General features: G+C 45.2%; 1 protein-coding gene across 1 annotated transcript in view; it reads left to right on the top strand.

The window, feature by feature from the left end:
- elp4 (elongator acetyltransferase complex subunit 4) overlaps positions 1 to 20,246 on the top strand; it is a gene marked incomplete at its 5' end in the record, with an annotated part of 83,666 nt that overhangs the window by 26,078 nt on the left and 37,342 nt on the right. Inside the window, 3 exons of the mRNA XM_080729950.1 lie at positions 375 to 563; positions 7,392 to 7,500; positions 10,825 to 10,931. Coding sequence (XP_080586076.1) covers positions 375 to 563; positions 7,392 to 7,500; positions 10,825 to 10,931 — 405 coding nt within the window. The remainder of the gene's footprint in view (positions 1 to 374; positions 564 to 7,391; positions 7,501 to 10,824; positions 10,932 to 20,246) is intronic.

Genomic DNA, 20,246 nt, shown 5'->3' with positions numbered 1-20,246 from the left:
TTTGGCTGCAGAGCATTCTCGGCGGTGCCAAGAATGTGCCGGGGGTTTCTGGGTGGCGGCCATATTGGAAGCCTGTCTGACAGGTCCATTGTGCCCGTGTCAGATGGCCTCTGTGATTGGGTGCTTGTGTCCAATCACGTTTAGGCACTGCGTTGGGATGGCCTGCGCTGGTGAGCAGCACTGTCCGGTCAGCCTCCCAGCGATGTTGAGCTCCGCTCAACACAACAGCATCCTTCCAGAAAGAATGCAAATGTATTCTGTGCACCCCAATGTTAGGTTTTTGCTGTGTTAAAATATTAGCTATAAAAAGTACAAGACGTGGCATTAATCCTCCACTTGTTGATCTGTTCTCCATCCTTTCTCACTTGTCTCAGTCCAAGTCGCGGAACGTCCTGCGCATCGGCCTCCACTCCATGGGTTCCGCTCTGTGGGGCGACGACCTGTGTTGCCATGACAACCCCAGACACAGCCACGCCCTCACCACCTTCCTGTACGGACTCCGCGCGTTGATGAGGTCATCACTCTCCGTTGCCGTAGTTACCGTGCCCTCACACCTCATCCAGGTGAGACAGTGTTTTGACACCACACACACGCGCGCGCATGCGCGCGCGCACACACACACACACACACACACACACACACACACACACACTCCGAAGAGGAATCTTCTCATGAGCTGATAAGCCTTTTCTACCAGTGTTCCGTTACATTGAGAACAGTTATGGCCGAAGAGAATTGGTGTAGACGGAAAATACCGATCCAAGTACATTATCAACTTAGGTCTGTTTTACCTGTGGGTTTAAGTGGTTAACAAGTCTTGCAACCCCAGTAAGAATCACACAGTATCTCATAACGCAGTGTTTCTCAAACCTTTGAATTTCAAGGTCTCCCCTTAACTCTGACACTGAACAAATGGAACCAAATGAACCCTAACGGATCCATTTGGTTCCATTTGTACAGAGTCCACTTAGACCGCCCTAAAGGAACCCACAGAGTCCCTGGAATCCACTTTCACTGTCATGGCGTAACTGACAGTAGTCGCTAAGGATTGTGTGTTTGTGTACATTTGGCCCATGTAAGTTTGCTTTGTGTCATCCTCAATGGGCCATGAAGTTACTCTCTTTGATAGCGGGGGCCTCCTCTTGACCCTGTGGTTCAGTGCCACCCTGGGATGACTGAGGCCTGCGAGGGGCCTCCTCCTCTAAGCGGCATGTCCAGACTCAGTCCAGTGCACACCTCATTGTCTCCACCAGCCGAAGGCTGAGGGGAGAGTATGTTTTCCCCTCCGTCCGTCCGTCCGTGCGTCCGTCCGTCCGTGTGTCCGTGTGTCCGTCCGTGTGTGTGTGTGTGTCCTCGCAGTTTGTGTGCAGCTAATCTCAGTCGCCGTTGGCCCGGTCGCTGCCAAAGTGAGCACACACATTCCCTGGATGCCAATCTAGAACCTCTGCCCTAAATTTTTCAAATGGGCTTTTTCTAGCGCCACCTAGTGGCCGATGTGTGTCCGTCCGTGCGTCCTCGCAGTTTGTGTGCAGCTAATCTCAGTCGCCGTTGGCCCGGTCGCTGCCAAAGTGAGCACACACATTCCCTGGATGCCAATCTAGAACCTCTGCCCTAAATTTTTCAAATGAGCCTTTTCTAGCGCCACCTAGTGGCCGATGTTTGCAAAACACATTTCTGTGCACTATTCTTACAGATTTTGTCCGAAAATCCTACAAATCGGTAGGCAGTATCTCGACAGTCATGTGATCGACACGGATCTGTCCGATTTTGCATATTCCATCCTGATTGGCTAAGATTGGCTTCCAAAGTTTGTAGGATTGCGTGCGTCCTCGCAGTTTGTGAGCAGCTAATCTCAGTCGCCGTTGGCCCGGTCGCTGCCAAAGTGAGCACACACATTCCCTGGATGTCAAACTAGAACCTCTGCCCTAAATTTTTAAAATGGGCCTTTTCTAGCGCCACCTAGTGGCCGATGTTTGCAAAACACATTTCTGTGCACTATTCTTACAGATTTTGTCCAAAAATCCTACAAATCGGTAGGCAGTATCTCGACAGTCATGTGATCGACACGGATCTTTCCGATTTGGCATATTCCATCCTGATTGGCTAAGATTGGCTTCCAAAGTTTGTAGGATTGAGCCGTTTGGAACAAAATGCCTCAAATCACAAACGCAAAGTGCAATTATCATGAAATCGCGCACACACGTTCCCACTAGGCCGAGGAAGAAATGCCACGTATTCTTTTTTAAATCAGCCTCATGGTGGCGCTATAACAGGCTGATTTGTGGTTTTACCTATAACTCCACCGATCAGTTCACAAGGACGCACGGTCTGGTGGAGACCTGTGCTCGGAAGAGCACTGCTTCTAGTTCAGGACTGTTTTCAATCTATATTTGTTTGTTTTGATTTTGTAATTGCTTGCGACTGCTACTGTACAGAGAGAGTCTTGTTCTACATTCATCTCTAGAAACATCCTTATCCTTATACAGGAGTGTTAACTTAACTTAAGAGTGTAAAAATGGGCCGGTAAGTAACACTCAGAAGTGTGTGTGTGTGTGTGTGTGTGTGTGTGTGTGTGTGTGTGTGTGTGTGTGTGTGTGTGTGTGTGTGTGTGTGTGTGTGTGTGTGTGTGTGTGTGTGTGTGTGTGTGTCAGGTCCATGCTGGCCTCGCAGTGTGAAGGTGGAGTCATCTGCTCAGGCATATGGCAGACCGCACAGTCCCCCCCATCCCCCAAACTGTCCACCATACTCACCACAGCCATCTGAGACTTTTCAGAGATGTTCTGTATCTGTCCGCACTTAAAACATCTTACGCCCCACACACACCACAGGATGTATGGAAAGTAAACCGCACTTTTTTTCTTTAGAATCCTTATTATTCAAAGCCACAGCCCGACGCTTAGATTAGAACAGCTGTGTTACACACAACATTCTCTGGCTCCGAGCCTGTACGCTCAGTGTACAGTGGCCCGGAGTTCCTCAGAAAGAGCTAAAGTGGCTAACTAGCAGATGTCAGCTGTGGCAGGGAACAGTCCCACTGTCCCTCTCTGCCCTGGGCTCCAAACACTTTAATCCGTCCCCTCCCTCTCCACCACCCCCGGGGAGAGAGGTGCACGAGTGGGGGAGGGAAGATATGGGGGTTTGGGGGGGGGGGGTGGGGGGCACAGTTTGGCCTGAATCAGGTGTTGGATGATTAAGCCAACATGGAGGTAATGAGAGGCTGTTAACACAGGGCATCCACAAAATGACCATGTTATTGTTTAACACGGTGAAATTAATCGGACATTGTCTTAAGAGAAGAGTCCAATTGATCAACTGATGGCGGTGGTTAATGACCCCACTGTGGCTGCTGCTCTAAGGACAGACACGTGTGTGTGACACTTTTTCTGCCAGTGTCTTTTGCTTAGATAATGACTGTAGCTTTTTGTTTGTCTGGCCCTTGGAAGACAGTCTAGACTGGGGTAGTGGTGTGGGCTTGCTGGCTGAGACAGCACCGGGGTACTCATCCATTATTGAACAGCTTGGGAAGCAGAGTAAGTCACTGAAAGCCTCCTTCACAGCAGCACAGTGCCACAGTCCATCTGAAACATTCATTAGGCTTGTCCCTGCTTGGTCCTGCAACACCCACTACCACACCCATAAATAAACACAAACACACGCATACGTGGTCCTCTCCAAAATGCACCCATATACAGTACAGTACAACCACCTCACCTGCTGCTTACAGTAAGTGATGTCCTCAGACTTGACATGCAAACGTACAGAGAGCCAGGCCTGCATTTGTCAGCATGGCCAGAGCTCTCAGGAAGGGAGTTTGGAGGGCCGCAGCCCTGTGGTGTAGGTAGGGCTTCTAGAGAGCTCTCACCCAAACCCACAGAACTGACCTATTTACCTGTCTCGCTCTTGCCCATTTAAACTTGATCTGTGCATGTACAGAGCCTTATGATTAGAGCCAAACCAACATATATGTCCTTTTCTGTATCAGCCGAAGTGTCTCGATTTTACAGGAAAATAATACAAAAAATAAATCTGCTTTAAGTAGCATGTGTGGGGTCAAACTGGAGGTTTTTCATGATTCTGAATCTAATGCAAGGATTTGTATCGCGCGTGGAAGGAACACGTTATTCCAACCAGTTCCTTTCCCCTCCATCAGGCGCCCCGGCTGGCCAGGGGGAGGCATTATAGAGACGAGGATTACTGCATGTTTTTTGTGGGGGTACCTACCCTATGAGACACGGGGAGAACATGCAAACTCCACACAGAAAGGCCCTTTCGCGCTGATGACGCGGAGGAGAGAACACGCACACAGCGTCCCCCGGCGGGAATCGAACCCAGGACCTTCTAGCTGTTAGGCGACAGCGCTAACAACTGCGCCACCGTGCCCCCCTAAAAAAGTACAAACAATTATCTGCACCAATCAGGCTCTCCTTTTGCTAGGTAGATTCCATGTTATCCGGTGATATCACATGACATAAAAAGCCATTATGTTGTGGTCATGTCACCAATATAAGAATATATGCATGAGAATAACAATCACATCTTCCATAACCTCGTGAACTCGCGCGTCCCGATTCTGGGCATTTCACAGTACGCTAAGATTCAGCAGGGGAAAAGAATTTGTGTATATATAGTATATATAGGGTTTATGTGATTAAGAGTAATGCGTTATGTCTAGGTCAGATTCAGGGCCTGTCCAAGTAGCTGACTGCTATGCGTCTTGTCCAATCACTGGAGCACAAGCAAACACGGCCTGAGGTGCACTACTAGTAAAGCGTCACTGTCGGGCAGAAACCTTGTATCTCCGAGTTTCAAATTTGTACTTATTTTTGTAAAGTAAAGCCCTGCTTCATCATACAAGACTGTCGCACAAAACTAGTGAAAATAGCAGATCTACAAGCACACTGTGTGCTTGTAGATAAGCTACTTTCACTATTTTAAATCATTTTTGAAAACGATTAATCCAAAACGAACGGTTTTGGACATACAAACGACGACAGTCAGAGACCAAACAACTCAACAAGGGATCCATCAATAGTGTCTCTGTTCTTAATGGCTTGTTGAAGGCCTGGGCTCTCACTGGACTCTGTCACTGGCAGTGGTGGTCAGCTGAGGTTTGGGGACATTCAGGGGATTTACACAGATGAAATCCAAGCTCATTGAGCCAGCATAGGCCTTCATAATGAGCTGGAAGATGAACTGAAGTGCCTCTCATTTTTAGCCCCCCCCCCCCCCCCCCTTATCTATTATGGATAACACATGGAAAAGCATGTTAAGCACTTAAACCCTATATTCTTCTTTGGCCCCCTCCTTTTTCCCTCTACACCAAATATCTTTGCAAAAAATAGCTGATCTACGGTTGTGACTAGTGAGCTTGTATGTAGACTGTCTTCGCCGGATGTTCATCCCAGAATAGGGACGTTATGGTTCATGTGGTTAATGGTGAGGTTACTTTCTTTTCTTCCTGTGCTGTTCGTGTCGCCCGAGTCAAGACATTGCATAGCACATGTGTTTATGAAGGACCTGGTACTTTTGATTGATTGAAGAATGTATTAGAAGTTTGCATAGGAAATGGTACAGTTTCATGACAGTACAGTTCACTGGCACAAGGTCAACTAAAATGATACGCTCAGGAAAGCTTATGGCTTATTTACATTGAGATCCCTTTTTTTAACTCGTATAACATTGAATGACAGAACACAGTACTATGCAGAAAAATGACTATGCGAAAATAAATGGTATTTACAAGAGAAAGGTCAGTGTACTACCCTTCCTACTGCCATGCCTAAGAAGTCTGTGCTGACGTGTTTGTGATGGCAAAGACTTAATGTTGATTCTGCACTACAGAGGTTCCCCTGTTAATCTGTACCTTTTATCATCGACACAGTAAAATCCTCAACATCATTTAATAGTGTACATGTGGACTGGGTCCATTTGTTACAGTTATTTTGTACACTCTCATATCTAAATTAAACCAAAATCCCATTGTTCTGAAGTGAGGAGATCAATAATGTAGTTTGGTCAAAAAGAAAATACCCTGTCTTCTGTGTATTTCGCCAAAAAACGTTGAACATTTTGCAGAGAAATACACAAAATACCATATTCTATTATTTATCACCTGAGGACTTACGTAGCTAATAGCTAAACACAGGAGAGTCGTCCTGACCCTGGTTCGAGGAGAAAAGAGACTTTTAGTCAACTGTCTCAATCACGGAGACATTCACTGTACCTTTAATACCGGTACATTGCTGCTGTAATGTGCTGAGTAATTTGGCCTGGCCAAACACCTTTCATAATGTGTGACTTGACCTCAGATAGCCTGTCGGGGCTGACATTACTTCTGACTGGAGGATATGCATACTTAAAAGTAGGACAAAAATGAAAAGGAGGAAGAAAGAGGAGGGGAGGAGGGAGGGAGGCATGAAAACTGCATTAGGCTGTGGCAGCCAACACAGATAAGGATGTGAATGATTCAGGAGGCAAAAGGATGAATAATACAGGACTCCCTCTCTCCCTTCACCCCAATGTCCCTCTCTCTCTCTCTCTCTCCCTCCCTCCCTCCCTCCCTCCCTCCCTCCTTCCTCTCCTCCATTATTCTGTCTATCTATGCCGCTGCCCTTTTGTCCCTTTTTTCCACTGCATCTTTTCCCCTACTGTACTCTGTCACTCTCTTCCCTTCCTGTCAAGTGACTGTCCTAACCAGTAGGGGGAGCTCTCCTCCTCAAGCCTCTCTCTCGCTTTCTCTCTCTGTCTCTCTCTCTCTCTCTCTCTCTGCTTGCTCTCCCCCGCCCTCCCCTCCCACTGTGTTGTGTTTGGGTGGTGTGAATGAGCACGGGGTGTGCAAGCGCACAGCAGGCGAGTTTATTTGCTGGGTGGGGTAGAACAGACTTTTCAGACTTGTCGCTTTAGTCCCGCGTCACGTCCGTGCTGACTAGAGATGTTCACTTAATGGTGATGTCCGTGCACCTCCCTCCCTCCCTCCCTCCCTCCGTCACCTGTGTCACCCCCATCAGCGTCCACTCCCCTCTCCGCCTGACCAGCCTCACCTAGAGTGGTGGGCCGGAGTGACCCGGTGGCTCGTAATGATGACCTAATTTAATTGCGGCACCGACAGCTCGTCAGGAGGTTTTTAATTACCTGCCCAAGTAACACACTCACCTCTGTTTTCTCTCTCCCCCCACTCTCTCTGTCTCTGTCTCTCTCTCTCTCTCTGTGTGTGTGTGTGTGTGTGTGTGTGTGTGTGTGTGTGTGTGTGTGTGTGTGTGTGTGTGTGTGTGTGTGTGTGTGTGTGTGTGTGTGTGTGTGTGTGTGTGTGTGTGTGTGTGTGTGTGTGTGTGTGTGTGTGTGTGTGTGTGTGTGTCTCTCTCTCTCTCTCTCTCTCTGTGCTGGTCCTACAGAACAGAGCTCTAATGGGTAGGATAACAAGGCTGTGTGACAATGCCATAGCTCTGGAATCATTCAAAGGCTCCGAAAGGGAAACCAACGCGCTCTACAGAGATTATCATGGTAAGAACGTACACTACCCATGTCTTTCTGTTCTTGCTCACACAAACACACACACACACACACACACACACACTCTCTCTCTCTCTTTCTTTCTCTCTCTCTCTCTCTCTCTCTCTCTCTCTCTCTCTCTCTCTCTCTCTCTCTCTCTCTCTCTCTCTGATGGAGCACACATATACACACAGGCAGTGCATTAAGGCTGGGGCTGGGCTTGTGGATGGAGGCAGGGAGGGCAGCCCCCTCACAGGCCAGGCTGTCAGTGCACGTTAGCGTGCTGCTGCTCAATCAGACGTGCTCCTCAGTAGACAGACCGGGGGGGATTCAGCTGCCACACCGCACCAACCCCCCCCCCCCCCCCCCCCCCCCCCCCCCCACACACACACACACACACAGACACACACACACACAGACACTCTCCCCTGCTCCATCCAGCCCGCAGACCCCATGCCCCTGAGGCCCACAGCAGAGCAGGCCAACGATGGGGAATCGATATTCTTACCATCACTCTCTCACTCTCTCTCACTCTCTCTCTCTCTCTCTCTCTATCTCTATCTCTCTCTCTCTCTCTCTCTCTCTCTCTCTCTCTCTCATCCATCGCCCGCTCCCTCATTCGGTGACTCGGTGTGGCCCCGGCCCGCTCTGCTCTGCTCTGCTCTGGTAATAAGTGGAAGACCAAGGGGTTTCTTCTATGGTATATGGAGTACGAGGGACAGCAGCGAGAGCTAATGGGGAGAAAAAGAAGAGGGAGAAAGAGAGGAAAGGAGAGGGCACTGCCGCTGTACCTACCCCCCCCCCCCCCCCCCACACACACACACACACACACACACACTCGTGCACGCGCCATCGTTCCCTTTTCCCCAGTTTCGCCATCCACTTTTTTTTCCTCTGTGCTCCGTCCCTCTATTCCATCACTATCACACTCTCCACACATAAAGGTCAGTTTAAGCGAATGGGGTATTTTTAGTCGTAGCTCTCAAACTCTTCCCTCTTTCTCTCTCTCTCTCTCTCTCTCTCTCTTGCTCTTTTCCTCTTGGTTCATTCCTGTCCTCTCCTCCAGTTAGACAGTCCCAGGTTGTGACATGTGAAGGCCTGATGAGCAGTGAAAACATTCACCGATGGCTTTTGGTTTCGTCCGTGGGCGTTTTATTTACATGATAAAACACAACGCTTAGTAGTAGTGGTGCAACAGTTAATCATACTAATCTAATTAGTCGATTATTACGAAATAATCTGTAATTTAATAAAATAATTGATTAATAATCTGTCCCTATTTTGGGCATGTCATTTGTAGGTGAAAAGTAAAAAGAAAACTAAAATACAAAATAGTGTTGTGAGCTTGTAAATCTGCTATTTACACTATTTTCGCTCGACGCTGTTGTGCGACAAAGTATGAAATCGACTTAAAAGTTGTTTTGTCAAAACACATTTCTTGATTATTCAATTAATTGAAAAAGTAATAAATAATTATTTATATAAAATAAATAAATAATTGTTAGCTGCAGCCCTACTGTACATGGTAGCGATTACGTCCCTCCACCCAGGTAAAGACATGGAATTGCAAGGCCATTCAACACGTTACTTTAACATCGCCCAGCTTCTAGTTTTCTTAATGATACACCAAAGGGACTCGCACAAATTCTGCAATTTAATCTCCCATTCTAACAATGATACGCACCCCTGCTTTTAGCCAGCTCTAGAAAATCCAATTAGGTTATGAAATACATTTATGTGTGCGATTGTTTTGATGTGTGTTCACGAGTGCGAACGCATCTACGCGCGCACGGTGCACAGGCGCGCGTGTATGTGCGTGTGTGTTAGCATGAGTGTACGTGCGTGTACGTGCGTATGTGTTTGCGGCAGCAGTTCAGGGCTGCTCAAAGCATGCTGGGAAGCCTGTCACTGCAAATCAGGCGAGGGGAAATCACCCAAGTGCACAGAAGAGAGAACCCACCATCCCCCTCTTTCTCTGTCTCTCTCCCTTTCTCCATTACTCTCTCATGCTCTCTCTCTTTCTCTTTCTCTCTCTCTCCCCTCCCTCCTTTTCTCTCTCACGCCCCCTTTTATACCACTCCTGTCCTGTTTTATGAAAATGTCTCTTCACGGTAAAAATGGAATGAGGGACGAGGCAAAGAATAAGAAGCTGTAGCAAGTCGTCTTCTCTTTCTCGTTATTTTCGTGTGAAGACCTGGTCTATGTACTCCTTTCTCAACCTCGTGCCTTTTAATGCATTGCCAACGAGAGGAATTAGTGGATGCACTTTTATTACACACTTGCACGCACGCACGCACACACACACACACACACACACACACACACACACACACACGCACACGCACAGGAGAGAATAGAATCGCCCACCATAACCAGATATTCCTTTGAAAAAAGCAAGCAAGAAAAATAGTTTTTCTTCAACAATTAAAATCACTGTTTATCTTGTTCTGCTTCATTACATGGGCCTATTTACAGTGTCACATGAGCCCTGCAAGTGCCAAGTCTGTGGAGAGAGAGAGAGAGAAAGAGAGGGGAAAGGAGTGCAGAGCACTGTTAGTACCAGTGGTGCACGGACCATTAGTGGTCCATGGGGAAAATGTTTAAAAATATATTATACCTTTATCAAATATATACAGCAAATTCTTCTTTGTACTTTTAAGCGTAGTGTGGGGGGAAAACTAATTACAGATGAAATAATGACTGTTAAGGCCTTGATATAATATACTTTGCTGAACGCACACCAAACTCTGAATCTACTTGCTCACTGAGCTTGGAGATTTGCTATGTTCATTGTGTGCAACTAAGTACGTCCAATATTAATTCAAACAAATGTTATAAAATACAAATGACTATATTATGCCTTCTTAAATGTACAATAATATAGTATATTCTTGTGGGGTGGTCCTTGAAGATTGTTCAAAATATGCTACTGTTCTAGAGCTCTAAAAAGTTTGAGAAGGACTGGTGCAGAGGACTGACCCTCAGTAAGATGTTTCAAAGCGCTTCTCTATCAGGGATCAGCACATGACTCGTTGCCTCAGGGGTGTTAGTGCTTGGCACAGCAAAACACAACTGGGGCACAATGTGGGTAGGAATGTCCTGCCCTTGTAATTATGCCTTTGGTGCAGTCAGTCTCAAATGGTCTCGCATGGACTCAAACACTGCATCAACCATGAAGTCAAGACCCAAGATACAGTATGAAGTAGCACAGCGTTCCTTCATTAAACGTGTTATGTTATCACAACTTCACTTTTGGGGTTGTCTGATCCACTGTTTGAGGTCTATTTCATTAGTGTTGAGTTAATGTTTTGGTTTCTGGCTGTCTGGCTCTTGCAGGCCTGTTACATGTGCGCCAGGTGCCCCGCCTAAACGGTCTGGTGAGTGACCTTCCCGACCACAAGGACCTGGCCTTCAAACTCAAGAGGAAACAGTTCACCATTGAGGTAGGATTAAAACCCATTTAGGCCTAGAATTATTGAATGCTTTAACCAGTGAAAAATAGCAGATATACAAGCTCACAGCGCGGCACCGAGTGCCGCGCTGCGAGCTTGTAGATCTGCTATTTTTGAAAAAGTCGTGAAAATGTGAGCAAATCTTTGAATATATGTATTTTTAAAGTGAATGTTTGTAACTCAAATTTTGCTTCTGGGTGGTCCCTGGAACTAGATATTTTGAAATGGGGGTCCGTGGCCAAATACATATCATTTTGGGGGTCCTTCACATGAAAAGGTTTCAGAACCACTGACATAGTAGTCTCTCAAGAACAGACTAACTGAGCTCCAGTTGAAGTGAAAAGGACCTTTTCTTTGACGATGGCTGGCCAGATTGCTGACATAGAAACATAGGTTTTTTCCAAAAATCTTAGAAGGATTCAAAGGACACTTATAGAATCGGGTCAAAATTCAAATTTTCACGATTTAAAAAAAATAGCAGATCTACAAGCTCGCAGCGCGGCACTCGGTGCCGCGCTGTGAGCTTGTATATCTGCTATTTTTCAATATTTAAAGCATAAAATATTGCGTCATAATGTGTTCAGGCCTAAATAGATTAACTTGCCATGGGCTCCTCTCGTGCCGACTTGTTTTTCTTTTCCTTTTTGCACCGTCCTCAATGTATTCCTCAGATGTATAACCAATTGCGTTTTCCTCACCCTCTCAGCAACTCGTGCAAACTATTAATATAAAACAAGAGCTCCACTTAGATGTAAGGTAATGATTTATTTAGAAAGCCATTACGTTTGGTACCCAAGCATTGTTCCCAGTGGCACTCCCATTAAGTGGCGGGGATTATGAGCAATCTCTCACGTTAGCCTCGCAAGGCCAAGGCGGGCTCGCTTTCGTCTGCTATCGGGTGGCAAAGTGAAAGGTGAAACTATTGATTATACACCGTTGCCGTCACACCTACCCCGGCGTAACTTCAAAAGGCAGCAGAGTGAGAGAAAAGTGCGCCTATGCTCATGAATGAATATGCGATGTGAAAATGCTCTTCACATTGTTCTGGTTGCAAAGTAAGTCAAGCAATCGGGACACTTGTACTGTGTTTACACGATGGCGTGCAACATGTTTTAATAAATACAATATATCGCCACTGTCGGGTAGAAACCTTGTGTTCTCCAAGTTTCAAATCTGTACTTCTTTCCGTAAAGCAAAGCCCTGCTTCAAGCACACAAGCACACAACGCCTCGCGAGGTGTTGTGTGCTTGTAGATCTGCTATTTTCACTGTTTTAAATCATTTTTTAAAATGATAAATACAAAGGGAACAATTTTGGACATGCAAGGTTTCCACCCGACAACGATATATAAATGTATAGCTCATTACTTTCTTCACTGAGGTATACTGTTCCTTATCACTCTGTCACTTTCTCTCTCTCTCTCTCTTTCTCTCTCTCTCTCTCTCTCTCTCTCTCTCTCTCTGCATCACACACATGCATTCTGCCTGCCAAATTCATCACTCAATTCACTCTCGCTCAGAGTAATCAATCTGTCACAGGAGCACCACTCCAGAGACAAATTAAGGGGGCCTCCCCTTCGCTCAGCCTCATGATTGGTCCTCATTACATTATCATTACCTTATCACACCCTGCGCTCCGTACGCTCTGATCAGGGCTCTATTGTCTCAGGCGGGAGGTGGTGGTGGCCGGGGGGGGGTTCCCTGCACCCTGTGGTCAACCTTCTCATTTTCAGCCAGCCCTTCACCATCCCACTCTACTCCACCCCTTTTCTGCCCTTCTTTCTAGTGTAAAGTAACTAAGAACATGTACTTAAGTACTGTTCTATTTTGAGGTATTTACTTGAGTATTTCCAATTTCCAATACTAAAAGTATTGGAAATTACATCTTGGATGCAAATATTGTACTTTTACTCCACTGCATTTATTTGAAAACTTTTTGATTGATTATTATTACAAAACATACATTAACCACTTCAGCTCTATATACATTTCGGCCATTTGAAAATAGCCGATCTACGAGCTCACAATGCGTCGCATTGAAAATAGCCGATCTACAAGCTCACAATACGTTGCAATGCGACCCATTGTGAACTTGTAGATCTGCTATTTTCAATTATTTTTATACTTTTGAAAACTTGTGAAATGGAACAATCTGCATAATGAGTACTTTCGACTTTTGTACTATTAACACATATGGTGCCAACCCCGAGTTTCCCGAGTTTGTATTGGTACTAGTCAGTGTTGGGTAACGCACGTTAGTAATATAACGCATATTACTAATATATTACCGAAATGCGGTAACGACTAATATAACGCCCTACTAAAAAAAACATCGGTAATATAATGCAGTAATGACAACTTATTTACAGCATTACTTTCCGCGTTACCGGCCAAAGTGAAGGTGCTTTTTTTATTTTCTTTGTATTTCCTATTTTTGTATCCATCCACAATGCGCAGCGTCCAACAGCAGCACCGCCAGCGCCAGAAAACTACAAAGCCCATTGACACCTGCGACCATTATTTCCTGTTGGCGCGCTGTGCGGTACATCAAACAACAAACAACAACATTAGCAGCAAGCAGCATCAAGTCAGAATGGAGTCGGAATCGGATGAAATATTGGTTGATGAGGAGATCCAGGTCCAGGAGAATGAGCCCGAGCCGGTTGGAGACCCAGGGTCAACGTTTTCAGGATGGGTGTATTCACATTATTTCGAGTTCATTAAACAAAAGGATGAGAAGAACATTGCAGTTAAGTGTAAACTCTGCGATGCAGGGCCAGGGAGGAAGACGAAGGTTCTCTCTACGTCGATAAAAAGCACAAGTAACCTAAAGAAACACCTGGAAACGGTTCACCCTCACACTAAACTAACTGAGAAAAGAAAGGCAGATGGCAGCGGCGGCGCACCGAATCTTAAGCAACAAAAACTCGATTTCTCTCTCCGGGTTGAACGGCTGGAAGTCAAAGAAGTGAGGAGGCTCGTAGCGGAGTATGTTGTTGAGGATATGAAGCCTCTGTCAACAGTAGAATCTCCAGCTTTTCGAAAGCTTGTCAGCAAAATCCCTGTCAAAACTGCTAAGGTAAGATGTCGTTTACAATTTCCTATTATAGCTATGATTTCTATAATAATTAATTAAATTCAATAATCAATACCTACCAGTGCATGCAGAGGCCAATACACAGCCTGCTATTGCCCTCGCCTAGGCGCCTATAACGCTGATTCATTAAGCTATATGCCTATTTCAAAATCATATTATTAATACAATATTTTCTATACATTTTCAGCCTTTCGTCCCACCAGACAGAAAGACATTTGCCAAAGAGCTGGAGGCGGCATATGCTTTAATGGTTTGGTTTTCGTTTGTTCAGTTTTGCTCAGTTTGACAAATAAGGCCAGTGCTGGCCGTAGAGAGGCCTCCAATCCGAGCGAGCGCACGTTTATTTTAATTGTTGTGGGGGTCCGTGCCCTTCTTCAGTAGGTCTAATATTGTTTAATATAGATTTTTTTGTTTGTTTTTATTTGTTTTATTTTATTAGGCTGTGTTTTAAGCTGCAATTGAGCCTAAATGGGACTATTTCGTTGGGTCTTACTCTTAAAGCCAATAGGCATGCTCTTTGTGTGTCATTGTTAAAAATGTATGCATGCCTTGTTCTTGAGTGTAATTGCACTATTTCGTTGGCTTATAAAGCCAGTAACCTTTATTTCATTGTTGAAAACATGTCAAGGCCTTGTTCTCATGAACCTGCTAGCTTTTTTCGTTTATACCGTAGGCTAACAAGTGTTTTGTTTACAATGTGTTTGTTCATTCATTATAATGACCGATGTCTTACAGCTAATATGTAGCCCATGTGTTTGTATTTTCCACATGACTGAAATGGTCCACTTGAAGAAAGCACCTTAAACAGCAATTTAATTTGTATTATATGCTGCTCATGCAGATCTTGTTCTGTGGACTTTAATAAAAAAGGCATAGAGGTTTGTATCTTGTTGTCAAACTTGTCATGTCATTATAAGCCACATTTAAGAAGGTATAGGTCTATTGTGTTTCATATGAAAAAACTATAAAATAAAATAATAAAATATATAAAATATAATAATAAAATATCTAGATAATTATTTGTTCAATTTGAGCTTTTTTTTTTTTTTTTTTTACCAAAAAGTAATAAGTAAAGTAATATTAATATATTACTCCTCCTCGGGGGGTAATATGTAACGAAAAATATTACTTTAAAATCAAGGTAATATGTAATCAGTCTATATTACTAAAAAAAGTAACGCTACCCAACACTGGTACTAGTGCTGTGCCAACCCCGAGTTTCCCGAGTTTGGGCCGTTTTTGAAAAAAAAAATTTTTTTTTTTTTTTTTTTTTAATTTTTTTTTTTCAAAATTTTTTTTTGGACCTCCAGAAATGTATTAGGCATGATCGCGATCGCGAAATTGCATGTTTAACCCCCATACCAACCCATTCTTTCAAACATGGCAGCCATGTTTTTTTACATCTGAAGAAAACATAATGGCCCATAAATCATGAATGCCTGAACGGATTTCCAAGCGGATTTTTTTGTTTGAAAGCTGTGAACAGCATCTACACACGTGGTGCATCATCTAGGCATGGGCGTGCACTTTTTACACACTTGCACAATTACATGGAAGTCTATGGTAACCATGGCAACGCGGGACATTGGCCGAAAAAAATCATTGCAACATAAGTGTTAAGTACATTTTGATATCAATACTTTTGTACTTTTACTCAAGTACATTTTTAATTCTGGACTTTTACTTGTAACAGAGTATTTCTGCATTGCAGTATTGATACTTTTATTTGAGTAAAAAGTTTGAGTACATTTTCCAACACTGCGTTCTTTCTGGCCGCCTTCTCTCCTCCCCTGGCCGAATGTCACTGAACAGGCCGCTGTGCACTGTGTAGATTTACAAGGTTCGTAAAAGTCAAGGTGGCTCTGCTCAATGGTCTTTTAATTAGGCCTCTGTGGTGGGAAGGCAAAGGGCAAAAGCCAGGAGATCCTCTGTCGCTCTGCGGGGCCCGGCCACTATGTCTTATATATATATTATATCCCCGCAGCACATTGTAAGGGCCAGGCTTTGTCTTGTTTAAGGAGCTTTTATTGGCGTGCTCTTGTAGGAGATTTTGAAACAAGAACAAAGAGAGAGGTTTAAAAGAGCACTTTATGAAATTCTGAAAATAGCTTACTGTGTTGACATAAGAAGCAGATGCAATATGAAATGCCAATCAAAACCGCTGACAGTGATCAGGTGTGGTGTGTTGGGAATTTCCAGAGGACACAGTGTCACATTGCCAGTCATCCATCAATCCAATCAAAACAATGATTATCCATTGTAATACACTCCTTCTCGTGTTTTTGCACGCTGGTGCTGTGATTGCCACTCAATAGTTCATTTATAATCTGAGTTGAAGATTTCATAAGTTGAAGTATAAGTATAATGCTACCTATTTGCCCACCTACTCTAATGCAATTGGTCACATAACCTATTCAATACGTATGTGTGTGCGTGCGTCTGTCTGTGTGTGTGTGTGTGTGTGTGTGTGTGTGTGCGCATGTGTGCGTGCTTGCACGCAGGTATACGTCCACACATGCAGATCTGTCTGTGTTTACCTGTATCTACTGATTGCGTGTCTCGACATAGGTGTGTGTGTGTGTGTGTGTGACCCGTTGGTCAACCGTCTCGGCGGGCCGTTGATTGACATGTGCGATAACGATCAGATTGTCAGCCCCTGCGTGTGACGTGTGACAGCCCACACCAGCCCTGCTAATCACCTCATTTACTGTTCAGCTACAGGACTGCTCTCCCCGGGGCCGCCGCACACAGCACCGTCTCAATGGCTTCCTCCAGGTCCACACTGCTCACAGCTTGCATCCCTGCCTGTCTTTTGTTTTACCCATCCACCTCTGCTTAAGTCACCTGCACAGTTAAATCCTCAGCGTTAATCCAACTTTAAGAGTGTACAAATTGACTCGAATGTCCCATTACGGGTTGAATTAACACTATATTGCTGTGAAAGTGTGTGAGATGTAATTGTACACAGCTTTCCCATGGTACAGTGTGCTGTTTCTCTATTTGTCTATTGGTTAATAATTGACTTGTGCGTGGTGATTGACAACTCTAATTACCTGTCTGTGAGTTCTGACGGCAACACATTGCCCCACCTACACATTGCAAATGCTCATAGTCACCAACAACGCATTTCTTAACTGCTGTTAGACTCACACTTGCGTCACTCAATAACACACTGAACTACCAACGTGTAACTTTAAGGTTGACAGTAAAGATGTGTGCCTTGAATGTATTTATTCAAATTGTTTTTGAGTTTTCTCACGTAATGTGGAGGCAAACACCAGCACTAGACCTAAAATTGTTCCACACAGGTTCAGTGATAAGGTTGCCATGGTAACCGCTGGAGTTTCTGAAAGTTCAGGCTGGGGTTGACGAGCAGTTATTAGCCACAACGCCTGAAGCCAGAATTAACCCATTGCCCTGTCTGAGCAGGTAGAGGGGGTGTTAGGTGTTTAGAAGATTAACACATACTGCAGACACTGCGTACATACACACACACACACACACACACACACACACACACACACACACACACACACACACACACACACACACACACACACACACACAGTGATGACACAAGTGCATAATATGTGCTTGTGTCATCCCGTGACTCAATGTAGTTATTCAGAAGCAAGCGCGCATGTGAGCGAAAACCGAGGAACGTTTTCCTGTTCTCTCACACTGACGCCCAAGCCTGACACACTCACAAGTCACTATGTCTCACAATGCGAGGGGCTTTGAGGAGGAAGCTTGAAAGAATGCACGAAGGTACGCAATTACATTTCGCTTACCTTTATCTGACCCTTTAAACTGACAGGCAATACGCCTGCGGGGTACTGGGGTGCCACAGGCAGGTCAAGGGGTCAAATACAGTATAAGACGGAGGGATTTGTGTCAAATTAGTCCCATTTTAGAGAGGCCATTGAGAGGCCGCCATGGAACTGACACAAGCCCCCGTCTTTCAGACGGCCGCACGGTCGGGGCACGTGCGTTGGCTTTGCGGTAAACTTTTAGCACTCTGACTGAAGGTGTGGAGCGGCTCTCATCTGAACACCTCTTGAAGCTGAACAGAGTGGAAGCAAAGATGGTGGGGTGAAGACGACTGCGATGAAGATGAGAGGAATTGGTGGTGGGGAGGTGAGGCTGAAGATGATGAAGATGAGAGGAATAGGTAATGAGGGGGAGGTGAAGATGAATAGTACGAAGAAGACGAGAGGATTGGGTGAGGTGAAGATGACGATGATGAGGAAGAGTTCAGGAAGTTGCAGTAAGGGAGTCCGAGCGAGAGAGCTGGTGGAGTAGGTTAATGTTCCTTGGCGTGTCCTCAAAACGTCTTTAAGACGACGCCTGCCCCCCCCCCCCCCCCCACCCCCTCCCCCTCCCCGCTGAAGCCTGTGGGTGCCAAGGGAGGGGTGTTAATGGACCTATGTGAGGACCAGTGCGCAGGCTTGGAGGGGAGGGAGGAGCGGAGAGGAGCAGTTAAGTGATTTTCAGGTCAGGTCTAATTAAAATGAGGGCTTTTCCTCTGAGGCCACAAACCGCCTAACGCAGTCAAATCCTTGGTGTTAACTTTACCTATTTAACCAAATGGACCCCTCTCTGAGTAACACATGGATACATTAACACAGCGAGGATTTTACTGGAAGGAAAAAGAGAATCATTGTGGAACGAGGGAATGCGTTAAGACAGTCACCTACATCCGTGGGGCTTGTTAACTGTACAGTATGTGTCTCTGTTTTTGTTTGCATTCCATGCCTGTTCGTATATCTGCTTCACCGTGTCTCGGTTAATGTGCGGCACTACAGCATAGATTGGATTGGAAAAGTCAGCGCTGAAAGGAACCCCTACGAGAGATGGAACCTAACTAGGTCATTCAATATTTACTATCAATAGGGGATCACAATACATAATCCCCTGCAGAGAATAAAGAAATAAACAACGGCATCAGTAGATGTCCCTGATTAGTTCACAACACACAATATTAACCATTTAAACCCTATGTACTCTGCTTCCTGGGGTCCCCCAGGGGTCTATATATACTTGGCCCTCTGCTTTTCTCCCTGTGCACCAAAATCTCTGCGCTGAAATGAACCGATCGGCTATTTTTGCTGAATGTTCACCAATTTTCGCAGAGTTTCCCCCTACTATGTCATGCCCACAACAGGGACATTAGGGTATTCAGTACAGCTGCCTGTGGTGCCGTTGCCTGCTTTGGTAGTCAAAATCAAATGGGAACGGACCTTTAGAATAATATTCTCAATGAATAATGTATACATCCTCCCTCAGTTCACGCCGGTCACTGTGCTGTTTCGGGACAAGGTATGGGGGTGTGTGTATGTGTGTGTTTGTGTGTGTGTGCGTGTGTGTGTGTGTGTGTGTGTGTGTGTGTGTGTGTGTGAGAGAGAGAGATCCCAGTGCAGGCCAGTCCATGGCACGCGATTGGACCCCTTAGCTGAACAATATTCACAACATACATCAGATCTGCATCAATTATGTAGCAGAGGTTTTATCTATTCTGCAAATGTGAATGTGTACATTGTGTGTGTGGGTGTGTGTGCATGTGTGTGTCTGAGCATGAATGCTTGTGTGCGTGCACATGTGTCCTTGTGTTGATACCTGTATAATGAGGCCGCATCACACTATACAGTCCAAATGGACTCTTTAATCGCAGTTCTCTCCTAATCTTGTTGAATCAGAAGTCATTTAATAGGTTGATACCCTCACAAAAACAAGCAGTAATCCTGGTCTCAATAATGCCTCCCCCTGGCCAGCCGGGGTGCTTGATGGAGGGGAAAGGAACTGGTTGGAATTACGTGTTCCTTCCACACGCTACGTCCATCCCGGGGAAATCCCCCCCTGTCAGGTGAAAAGAAACAACTTGGACTCCTCATGCATGGAAGGAAGCATGAGGTCAGTCCGTTGTCTCCCCAGGCGCGGCAGAGGGAGAGCAGAGCCCAGGATTACATAGGCAATTGGCACTGAGTGAAAATGGGTTGCAAAATCGTGGGATAAAAATTATAGAGTTAGAAGTCATTTAATGGGTACCACGTGGTACCTTTTGAAATGACAAAAGAACGTAACAAAACTAGAAGATCTCCACCAGGTCAGGTAGGTTATTGTGGCCTCGTGATGGCGCTATAATAGGCCCATGTGAAAAGGGTGCCATGTCTTCTTGGGCCTTTCACGGCAATGGGACGCTGTATGCATGAT

Source organism: Nannobrachium achirus, assembly GCF_963921795.1.
Source record: "Nannobrachium achirus genome assembly, chromosome: 7".
Taxonomy (NCBI): Eukaryota; Metazoa; Chordata; class Actinopteri; order Myctophiformes; family Myctophidae; genus Nannobrachium; species Nannobrachium achirus.
This window is presented reverse-complemented; position numbering and strand designations above follow the sequence as displayed.